General features: G+C 40.8%; 1 protein-coding gene across 1 annotated transcript; it reads left to right on the top strand.

The window, feature by feature from the left end:
- The first annotated feature begins 2,419 nt into the window (after positions 1-2,419).
- On the top strand, positions 2,420-11,079 carry LOC144468285 (uncharacterized). The gene is made up of 8 exons (XM_078177642.1): positions 2,420-2,431; positions 2,578-3,094; positions 3,213-3,460; positions 5,049-5,209; positions 6,251-6,789; positions 7,363-7,623; positions 8,863-9,029; positions 11,053-11,079. The coding sequence occupies exons 1-8, from the start codon at positions 2,420-2,422 to the stop codon at positions 11,077-11,079; spliced, it is 1,932 nt and encodes a 643-aa protein (XP_078033768.1).
- The last annotated feature ends 1,264 nt before the right edge of the window (positions 11,080-12,343 follow it).

A 12,343-nucleotide genomic window follows, 5' to 3' on the forward strand; every position in this document is an offset into this window, starting at 1 on the left:
AGTTCATACTAATGTCTCTAGTCTAGAATCCTACTCTAAAGATTCATTTCTGTTAGGCATTATTTTCTATTTAAAACAGTAAAACACTCATTGAAATATACGTCACACGCCTGAAGTTTCGTTGGCTCAAGTGGTAATACAAATTGTATAATTGAATTTGCTTGTCCAGATTTAAATATACCATTAGGAATATTCAATAATTTATCCGAAGCGAGGGTAGTTAACGTTTGTTCGTATAAGAGAAATAAATTGCCAAGTGCACTTTACCATCTTAAATTATAGATAGATAACAAATTAGGAAACTTAGTATGTGAAGCACAAGTAAAAGGTTAGAAAATTATAAATAGACTGAGGATTTTATGCATTTATCACAAATATGATCTGCGTAATTTTTACGCAACCTTCCAATAAAGACCGTGTACAATAAACTCGGAGCATCCCATGTAGATTTTATAGATCTTTGCAAAGCCGTTCACTAACTCTCGAGAGTGAATAGACATAATCAGATGATTGACACTGACTATGAAACTGCTGAAGATTACCAAAGGATCTTACGTGATTGCCATAAGTACCCGGAACAGTTCAAAGAGTTTCGAATCTCTCTTAGATATCTTTAGAGACCATTGATGGACCTTCAGTGACCCTACGTAATCGTTAGAATCCTTTAAGGGCCTTCAGTCTCTGATATCGACTGTAGAGAAGCCCGAGGAACTTTATTGGTAACTCCAAAGTTCAACAAGTATTCGAAATCTCTTCCGTAATACAATTCCTAGTCCTGTTTGCATAACGATGTGTGAAATGCGCGGTGTTGTTGGTAGACTGTTGTCGAAAATTGATTTTGTTAGGAACTAGACTGCGAATTTGTATGGGTAATGAGAGTTTCCTAATGCAGTCTTAAAAAATAGAGATTACACGAAGATATAATATATTTCTTTTTGATCATTTCAGTAAATTGAAAACGATGTAACTGTATTCTAAAATATTTATAACTTGAAAGTTGAATATATGATTGAACACTTTTATAATGGTATAACTTTTTTTTTCAACTGGTGTGAAAAATGAATATTTTTAGCATTTTTTTGAAAAATGCATTTTGTAAATTTTCATTATATTCTCAGATAAAAAAGTGAAAAAGCAACAATTTTTTACATTTTTTTTCAAATTCCAAGTAATAATACAATTTTTAAAAGGAATTTCAGTCATTGTACAGTGAACGAATCCCTTTAACATTTACAGAAAAATTCAATTCATTTAGACCAGTTTTTAAAAAGTTATTTCTAAAATTTTTACGCAATTTTACTCCTCGCTGTATTTCGTGGGCAATATACGCGTTTCAACAAATCTCGCGGTAAGATCGATGGCGCCTAGAGCACCGTTGCTCGAATTGTGGTAGCGGCAATAGCATCTCTACAAGCGATGGTTATATAGCGTTTCAATCTCTCATAGCGGTTAGAAATCAAATAAGAAACAAACCGCCTGTGATTCACCGATGTTCCAGCTACCAGCGAGTTCGGTCGAATCAAGATCAAACTTTTTTGTCTATCTCCGTCTACCGATTCATTAACTTCCTTGACGTATCTCTTAAATTTGTTATACGACGAGGTTGTTCATTAATCAAGCGCGTTGCACGTAATAATTTCAGCGTTCAAAGATGGAGTATTTACTTAAGAAGGACTAATTATTCTTCTCCACCACTAGCAAGGCAGCAAAGTGGAGTGGAAGAAATTTCAAAAATTCTAACATCAAGTTTACCGATTAAAAAATATTTTGCACTTTTTCATTTCCTAGCCTTGTCACTGTTTAATTTATAAAATAATGAAAAAAGATTTAGTTATATGCATTGCGAATTTAAGAATACTGATAGGAAGGGAAATCAATTTCTATTCAGACTCTAGTGCTTTTAATCGATACAGAAGATAATGTGCCCAAAGATTTACGATATAGTTTTAGCTATCAGTTTTATTAGAATGTGCTACAAAAACGTCGTCACTCAGAAGAAAAGTAACAGATTTAAGTGATCACGGAAGAGTAAATTTTGAGAAAGTCTGCTGGGAAAGATCCGCGCATAGGAATGAAACATCCCCCACCTGGTTGCCGTGTTTCTAACCAGGAACCATTCGACTCGATCGTGAACTTGGCAATGAACGTTTTATAGACGGAGAAAGGTGTGGACATACGTGATTTACCAGATCCAGTCTGCGTACTTGAACTGGAAGACGCGCATAACTAGGGAAAGAGAGTGAGCGCGAACTGGCAGAGTTGTGGGTTTTTCTGTCGCCACGCAGCTATATAAGAAAGTAGATGTCCGTGATCGACAACAGACGATCTTTACGAGTGGTTTCACTGATTCAGTTCTCCTTCGCTTAGACCCTTTACGCATTATTCTTAAGGACACAGTTCCGTCCTGCAAAACGCCTAAATGAAGAGGCTGGTGAGTTTCCTCCCCGACTTACGGAACGTTATCAGTGGCAGTGATCTCATATGAAGTTGTTACGCATTCAGTGACGGATCAGTCTCAGTGATACTTCAGTGATACTCGAGACGATTGCGATGTTACTAAACAATTTCTTCTTTCAGGGGATAATCGTGTTAATGACGACAGTGGTAGCTGGAGGCTACAAGGACGGCAGGATATCTCCGTTGGAGGACTTTCCCCCTTACCAAGGAATCCGTCAGCATCCTCCGTTTCACGAGCAGCACCAGCCGTTCCGAGAGCCACCATTCAAGGCGCAACAATACCAGTCCTACCGACAGCGACCATATCGACAGGACTCGTCGTCCTACCACGAACAAGCACCCATCAGAGACTACCCGCCCAAGAGCCGGCCATTTTATGCAGACGGCCCGTCCTTCAGAGATGGCCCGGATCTGAAAAATCAGCCATCGTTTTTCGCGGACGGACCTTCTTTCTCCAGCCAGTCGTTCAGCAGGGATCAGCCATATTTCAGGGGCGAGCTCCAGGATGAGCCAGTGAGCAGCCAATATTCCTATCGCCAGGGACCTTTTCCGAACGACTTGCGGTTCTCCGATTTGTACAAGGAACAAGATCAACCGCCGCAATCGTTCATCAGAGACTCGGAGTACCTGAAGCACGGTAAGTCTGTTACAGTAAGTCCGGGAAATAACGTCAGCCGTCGTCGTTTATCAGCCGGTTTCGAAGTTGCTGGCTGGAGGAGCCCGAACATAAATGGAAAAAGGTCCTTGCTGTTCAGGAAACCATGGTCTCGGCTACGTGTCCGTGCCACCGGTCTCACCGTATGAGAACGCTCTCCCCTTGAACGAGGGAACATCTACCACGGTGGCGCCGACCACCCCCGCGCTGGCCAGCGAACAGAAGTCATCCCAACTGTCTACTGTCTCCGGAAACGCTCCGACCATCAACCAACTTCATACGTCTGCAACTTCCCCGCCGAATATGGCCTCACACACCGCGACAATGCCAAGCGTGAAATTCGATACGGTGAGCGAAATACACCCCGCACACCTTCCCTTTCAACGCGGGAGACGCGTCCGTCTGAACCTTCGAGCTTTTCCCTTCGTTTTTCGACGGCAGGCCAAGTTGCCAATTTCGTTAAAACTTCGCGGAACTCGGTGGTCGAACAATTACCACGGATAATTGATACCCGACCCTTTGTTACGCTCGTTGTCACTTTATACGGGCGCGAAAGGGCGCGAAAGTACGCGTTGTTCAAATATTTAAAAAGGTATCACTCCTCGAGAGAACATTTTTAATAGATTGACGACTGAATTTCTGGTTTAACCCCTTGCCGTACCATTAGCTTAATAGTTACGTTAATTAGAAGTATGTAAGAAAGACAAAATAGGGTGGAACTAATTTATAGCTATATTGCGAAATTCTAGTAATTTATGATAGAGCAATAATCTATATTTACTAGAAAATAGAATTTCATTCCTACTTAAAACATTGATGCCTAACAAGTCATCGTTAGTAATCTCCATCACGAGTCAGATTCGTCGAAATACGGCAAGGGGTTAATAGGTTAAATACCGAAAGTCAACCCCAAAACATTCCTAAAAATCTCAGTGATTTGATTAATGAAACTGAAACTAGAAAATTAAAATTGATCACAGTTGATGGCATTTTGATGCTTTAGCATCTTTAATATCCTAGTAAAATTCAGTTTGCTCGAATATGTTACAATTAAAATGAACATTGAAAACATTTAAAATTTAATTTTATATGTAATAAAAATCTGATAATTATTTCAAAAATCTGTTAAATTTAATCTTGGTTTCATTAATTAAACTGTTCTTTAAATACTAGCTGCCGAGTTTATATATTTATTGACTCGATTTATGTTTCGACTGTCAATTATTGAAATTCCCCCGTAATTATAAATTTTATAGATAAATCCCTGCTGCAAATCCAATCAGGAGTATGCAAGCAATCGTTTACATGCAATTAATTTATGAAATATTTACATGACATATGGAAAATGTATCGAAAAAGGAAGAACATTTTGATAAAATCAAATCGATTATAATAACACAACTATTACCAAATAACCGTGTCAATTTTGTTGTAGCATAAATAACGCGAGTAATCTTAAGTTTTGTCTAAACGTCAATAAAAGTTACAAGACAATAGTATAAAATGTACTATTGTATACTTCAATTATTATTACTAATAACATTCACTTTTGCTACGAATAAAATAAATTATACTTACAAGAAATTTGTGAATTCTATTTGCAAAAATGTTTCTCACAACAATAGCATAATTTCAGTACTGTTTGCAAAACTAGTCTAACGTTACGTCGAGTTAGCTACCACGCGTGGGGTTTATATATTTAATCGTACGTGTTTCAATGGTCGTTTTAGTCGATACACGTTTCAACTGCTTTGTAGTTGCGGATTCAATTTTGACGTGGGAATGAAAATTGAAGAAAATTGGTTCGGTGCATCGTTTCGGAACTTCTGATCAACCAAGGCCATAATCTCTTTACAAGTTACGAACTGGACTCATTGGGGCGGAGTGACACCCCCGGATCTTAAAAGGTCCAATAAAAGTTCATAATTGCTTTCAGCTGGCTGACAGCACAGCTAGCACTACCTCCACACCGGCGATCTCCACGGTAGCAGCAACATCGGTCACCTCGAAGCAATCTTCGAACTTGGCTCATCCGCCGACAGTGGCCAGCTTACCTGTCGTGCCCACGGAATCTCCAATCATATCCTTCAGCAGACAGTACGTAATGGCACTGTCCGAATTGATTACTCGCTTGACCAGATGCGGCCTTTTCTCTCGCGACCCCTGTCTCTTCTTGAAACGTATTTCTGCTATCCATTATTTGCTATTTAAAACGCGGTCCCGGTCATTTTCGGGATGACATTTCGGCTATACTCCAAAGAGTAAAACATTCATTAGAACACGCGTTGGATGCCTGACATTTCACTGGTTAAATGTTAATATACTTTGTATTATTGATTGAAGTTACTTCCTCAGATTTGATATATTATTGACAATATTCGCTGGCTAGTCACAAGAATGGAAATTCCAATTGACATTTGTTCGTATGAGAGAAATACATGACGCAACGTATGTACACCTTTCTACATTAAATTTCAAGAAAACTGAGTGTTTCTTCAGAAAAAGGATTTGTGTCATTTAATTAAAATAGTTAAAATGAGAACTGAGTTTTACTACAACTCTCTAATCAATGAAGAAAGACACGACCATTCACAGTCAGAACATAAGTCATTGTTTCTCAAGTAACAAGCTTAACTTAGACACTAACTCCGCCCATTTATTAACATTCAATTGGTCACCACTGTTTCGATATCATTAGCGATGATGTGATAACAAATTAACTTCAGTCAATAGTCGTCACACGAATCCGAATAGACTCCCTAACAATAACCGTGACTTTACAGACTCCACATCAATACTAACACTACTAAAGATACAGAGTCAATTTGATGGCAAATCGTCACTATTGATACAGAGTCAATTTGATGGCAAGCCATCAGTATTGATGCAGAGTCAATTTGATGGCAAGTCATCAGTATTGATACAGAGTCAATTTGGTTTCAAGTCGCTATTATTGATAGAGAATCAATTTGCCGCCAAGTCAACTACTGTTGTAGTAATACAGAGTCAATTTGGCGTAATTATATCGTAACTGGTGCTTGGAGTATATTTGACGCATGCCAGCACTCTAAGGTTAATTATTCGATTTATTAAATTATCTACAAGTTACATGGGATACGTGCTGCATTCAATTTACAGTACAATGCCTCCGACCGAATACCAAACGACAAAGTTCACAGTGCCAGGCTCCTATTATGTTACGAGCGGCATGAAGAACAAGCTGCAGCAATCCCTGCTCAACTATTTCCTATCGCAACAAGGAAAGACCACCGTGAAGAGCAACAATGACAACTCGTTGGGAAGTTACGTGCCTCTCCAGAGTGCGATTAACAGCGGTTCGAGCAAGAACCATAGCCCGGCGTTCAACTACGTGCTCCAAGATGAACCGAAGACCACGTTGAAGGACAATTTGCAGACCTCCTTGCTGAACTATCTGTTGCAACAGGAGTCGAACCGCAACCTACCTGTTCAGCAGCCTTCGCTACCAGAGACCGTGAATTACATGCCGCTGACCAACACGCTGCCGGAGAGGCAGAAGCTATCTCTGCCCAGTATTCCATTGGCGACATTGTCAGCGGTTTCCCGGCCGTTGCAGAGTATAAACTACGTCTCCGCGACCATGCCGAGGGTCCCCAGCTACATGACTCAGGACGCTGCGACCTCCAGCCTTCCTTTAGGTACGGCTCACTTATACGAACCGATAAAGTTCCGCCGATAAATATCCGGTTCCTGCTCGGCCCGGGATCGAAAGGATCCTCGAGAAAAATTTAATCTTTCATCTGCCCTTATTTCCGGTCCCGTACCGCGAACCCTGTCACATCGGTGTCGAGTTTATTGACAGTCTCATCCTCCGCGCTTCCGAACCGGGTCAGTTATAATTTTGAAAATTCCATCGACTGTGCGCCCGACTCCGACGAGTTTACCTTCGCCGCGCAGTGACCGTAAATAACACAGGTGCGCCATTCGCAATTCCGCTCTTTTATATCGTGCTCAGCGAATTTCTGCACGCAGCTTTAGAACGTTATAATCCTCGTAATTTCGCTCTCCAAAATATTCGGACGCTCGAGCTCTGATTTTCAGCGTTTAAACCGGACATGTTTCCGAATTAGAGTTTCGATCACCCCGCGTCGCAATTGTGAAAGTTTGCTAAGATAAAAATTTTGATGCAGTCAAGCTAGTAAATTGAAAACTGCTAAGCTTCCAAAGCACTGTACGATCAAGTATTCAAACTCTGAACTTTCAAATCACAGGTTCGTCTCTCGACGTTTTCGCTGCGGGTACAACGTTGCCATCGAACTTGGGGACCACTATCCCGGAAAGTCACTCGACGAGTATATTCAACAGTTACCCGGCAGGTTTGAACACCGGCATATCTGCGGGCATACCTACTAGTGTGTCAGCGGCCCTGCCCGCCAGCATGCCCACTTTGAACTTAGGCCAGAATTTCCAACATGTAGGCCAGCTGCGCCAATTTGGAGCGGCAAGTAGTCAGCCGCTCTCCTACTCTACAGGTAATATCGATTAATTAAAGTAGAAACGCGTTACTGTCACTGTCTGGGATGTACACGATTTCGCACGCGACGCATAAAGGGTGGGTCGAAAATACGGATACGTTACCAGGGTAGATGTCCCGAATTTTCGCGCTCCCGGATTAGTTGCGTATAGTAAAAGAAAAGTGTATGAATTGATGATCTATATTTGTTTGTTACGTTTACCTATCAGCATATTAGATCGAGGGATAGTTATCAATGTGTATATAGTATATAAAACTTTTCTTTTTCTATACATTTCTATAATTAAGACATCTACCCTATTCTGTGAAAAAGGTGGTGTAAAGCGTTTTTGGGGTTTTTACCGCGAAAGATTTAGTCATTATCGTTCCCTCTTAATTAATGCGTTTTATTTCTGTTTTATACATTTTTCCACGCCAATAGGTGATATTATAATTATTAAAATAGTAAAGATTTACAATCATGAACAGTAAATTACTGATATTCGTATAATGGTGAATATTTAAACTATTATACCATTGTGACAAAAATCGTAGAACGATAAAAGAGGAGTCGTTTTAAAGTTTAAAGCTTGTATATTCATAATTCACCATTCATATGTTTCTAACCAGTCGAAACTTTTCTGTAAATATTGAAAACATTTTTCCGTGAATATATTTAGCCTAGATTGGATTCTTTACGACTTCCTCCTAAAACTCGATTTTCTCGGCGGTTTCATGGAACAGAAAAAAAGGAACAATGGTGCATTTTCTATTTCTACAAAGTTGGCAGTACGGCTCTCATTCAAAGCTCGATAAAACGAATCCCATAAAAATCGTGTAAAAAGATCGTATATCTAGTTTTAGAGGATCGTTGTAACGGGGAAGCTTTAATCTTGAAATCTGTAGCGGATTCAGAAGTAAAAAAAACCTTTCCAACGTTTTCGGGGACGTTTCCATCTGTAGTAGCAGTTTCGATAAAAGCACAGATCCCCTGCTTGGAAATAGCTTGAGCTTTACCATTGCACGAAAATCGAAAATTCAGTGTTCAAATAATTCCTAGCGCAACCGTTGTGCACGTGTTCATTTTACATTTTCGGAACATTCTGCGCGACGTCCAATAATTTTAGAACGAGCTCGCTGATCGTGATTGAAATCTGTTTTCCGTGGTCCGTATCCTGGCTCGGTAACGGGTGTCCAGGATCGTTCAGCATTCGTCTGGAGCGTGTAACTCGTGTGTAACACGCGCGGTTCTGTGCAGGATTGCAGCTGCAGCTTGGCGGCTACGGCGGCTACGGCGGCTACGGTGGGATAGATTACGCCTTACGGTCGAGTAATCCTGCCCCACGGCCGCTGGAGCTCGGCATCGCGAAGGTGGGCTTAAGTTTGCCGGAATTACCGCGACACCAGCTTCCCACGTTCTCCAAGGTAAATTTTCAACGTGTAATTGCGCCTCTATGCTCGCCGGCCTCGTTGCCAACAGTTCCCTGTATGTTGCACAGCTGTTACCGTTTAAGGTTTATGGTTTAGGCAATTACATTCCGGAAGAAACGTCCCGATGTTTCCGCGACATTATCGCTAACTTCATCGACAATTCAATAACACGCTAACACTGACGCCAGTGTTGATATAGATATATACTATCATAAGATAGTATACACTTACTTGATTCTTCGCGTACCCTAAGTCCTCGATTCAACTTGATTGACATCGAGTTTACGCGATTCCCTATAATCATTTCAAGTAATTGGAATAGTATTCTTGCATTTGGATCTTACAATGATTTTCCAAAAATGAAATTTGATTCTTGTTTACGCTACTTTTATTTGAAGCTTATAATGGCCTCAACCAATTAGCGCAAGTATGTTTTTTATCTTCACTAAAATTGCAATTTAAATAGCCAATGGTCGCTACCTTTTATGCATGACGAGCGTGCTCGACATGACAAGAAATAGTGCCACCTCGCCATGACGATTATACTCGTCAAACAGAGCTAATTGGTTAATAGAAACGATTGGTCAAAGATTATTACAGTTCACAGAACTTGATCTCTTTTACGTGCAACTTAATATGAATTCTGACAAAAGATTGAACAGCAATGTCCAGTGAATTTGAATCCTTGTTACATTATTTTTACGCGTAGCTTAAAAAAATCGGTTGGAGGTTCTCACAGGGACTGACACCTTGTCATGTTCTTTTTATTTGAAGCTTCGAATAATGACTGGATTCTCAAACTTTAGACGCAAAGCACAAAATAAGAAACTCCCGCTTCCGTATTTACAGAGTTGGACGAGGTAAGATACTCGCGCTTTCAGCTCGTCGTCCAAGCGCCGTAGCAAATTTTCCAATTCCCTTGAAAATTTATGGTCGTCCCCGCGCACGTGTTTTCCACCCTACATTGTCTTATGCATCGCGGGGGTCTAAAAGTCGGGAAACTTCTTGAACGCAGCGAAACGTATCCCGGACTACGCGGTTCGTCGGTTATCAGAAAGTGGCTTCGTTCGGGTTCAATGGTTGGCTTTCGGCCGAAACTTGCATCCCCCGGCTTGGAAAACACAAATACTCGCATGGCGAAAGTTTGTTGTTCGGAGCTTTGTTCGAGCACGGTCCGCAGGAATTTTAAACGATACATCGATCGCAAGATTTCCATAGTTTAATGACGCGCCCTCGCTGTTTCGACCATAGAACTTTCCTAGTACATTGCCCGAGCAATCACTTTCCGCCAGTATTTGAAATATTGGGCCCCGCGAATAGTTTCGAGACTTTGCGCGCTTATTAAGCGTTGACGCATTACAAACTTTCGCTCGCGTTCTGCGACAAACGCGTCGACTATTTTCGAGGGAGTAAAATTTTCTATAACTCCGGACGCGGTAGAGAAATTAACGAGTTGTTATTTATCGTACCTAATCGTTTGATAATTAATCGCTGTATCGCCACTAGGTTGGAGAAGGTAGATTAGCTAACTACGGAAATTCATGAATCGTTAACTTCTAGACCGAACGCTATGGTAATTAACTGATGTTTCGACTTCCGTTATACCGGCTCCTCAACAAAATTACGTGCATAGTTGATAAGTTATTCCTCGCAAAACCTGGTTGTTTGCTCTACTCTTAGGGTATTGATGCGCGAATAAGAAGGTGGACTCCGAAGGATGTGGTGCGCCTTCAACTTCCTGCAAGTTTCGTATTTACGTTAATTATGTCCCGAGTTAAGTTCGTGTTTGTATACCGCCGGCGAAAACTTGTCGACGAGAGGACGAGTGCGTTATTTGCGACACGCCCTCGACGACGACGGAGCGTTTCCTTATCGGAGGCTTCGTAATCGATTATTCCTGTTAGCGTCGTGAAAAGGAAGATATTAAATTCGCGGGAACGTAGCAAGAGCAGAGAAACCGTAACGCGCGGAAGGAGCACTCTATTTATACAAGATTCTTACAACTTTCCTGTTGCAGATGGGTCTGGAGCATCCTATGTGGTAGAGCGATGATCGCGAACGACCTCAAGAACCACAGAATGTGTTTAACAAACTTCCAAAGTCGAGGATGTAGGTTAATGTTACAAAGTTAACATAGCTTAGTCTTAAGTGTTATTATATGAATATTAATTATAAGCGTGCGCATAATTTAATTTCTCACGGAATCGAAATAAAGTGTGCTGTTACAGTAAAGATGAATGTACGTCACTAACACATTCATGGATTTACCGCGATGCATAATTCGCCAAACTTGTTTGCCAATTTCTGCACCATTACCCATTCCCCTCTTCGACTTTTTCCTCACGGGTTAATATTAACCATAGTGTAACACTCTACGCTCTATTGTTCCGCGGTTCTTTTCAAATCGTGTTAGCCTGAAAATCGTGACACGATCGAAACGTGGCTGTTATTTATTTGACACATTAGTCCTGATTTGCATGATACTGTCGCTTCCTACACGGCTCCGCTTTCAAGGAAATTGGCGTTAACTTCCGCTATTAAATGGAAATAGCAAACTCATTTTTATTCACTGGAGTGCAGCAGACTTTCAAATTCGATTATCTCGCCAGACAAAAAAAATTCTGTCCTATCTTCTCAGCTTATTTCCGTGAGAGGAATCTCCGACACCTTGAATGCACTTAAACGAGAACACTCTGATCCTACAAACAGTCTTCGGGGCGAAGTTATACTATTTCAAAGGATACGTGAAGCAGTGAGATTATTTCGCTTCCCCGTTATTTTTCTCGGAGATTTCAGGACCGTGGGTATTTTTTTATTCATGTCAGAAACGATTACTGTGGTCTGAATTATGAATGTCATTCGAGGTCAACGACGATGGAAAATTGTTTAAGGATACTCTTAGAACAGTTCGGTGACGAATATGTCAACGATAAGCACTTATTTTCAAAAATTTGATTGGATTGATCTCGAACATCATCAAACGACATTGAAGTCCCTAGGAAAGAATAACTTCGAAAATAATCATTTAATCTACGTTACCGTGCCGAATTTTTCGTGTTCCAATTTAGGTGGTCTGCCCTGTGTGTAACCAGAATCCCGATGCGGCGCGACGTAGTTTACCGATATTGTTGTTAACATTCTTTCCTCTATCTCCGTTCTTCCTTAGTCAGACAACCGCCCATTATCACGCCGCATGTTTTCTTATTAAGTTGAAATTCTAACACGACCAGCTCTATCCTCTGCCGGGGCTTGCCCTGTTCTCCCTTTATTCACGCTACCCCTTTAGCTTTTTATCACAGAGTCTCCTT

This window comes from Augochlora pura, chromosome 4, assembly GCF_028453695.1.
Source record: "Augochlora pura isolate Apur16 chromosome 4, APUR_v2.2.1, whole genome shotgun sequence".
Lineage (NCBI taxonomy): Eukaryota > Metazoa > Arthropoda > Insecta > Hymenoptera > Halictidae > Augochlora > Augochlora pura.

What these genes read in the sequence shown, in the direction of transcription:
- LOC144468285 (XM_078177642.1), top strand. An exon ending in ATCATATCCTTCAGCAGACA is followed by an intron (nt 5,210 to 6,250) that starts GTACGTAATGGC and finishes TTCAATTTACAG; the next exon opens with TACAATGCCTCCGACCGAAT. An exon ending in GCCGCTCTCCTACTCTACAG is followed by an intron (nt 7,624 to 8,862) that starts GTAATATCGATT and finishes GGTTCTGTGCAG; the next exon opens with GATTGCAGCTGCAGCTTGGC.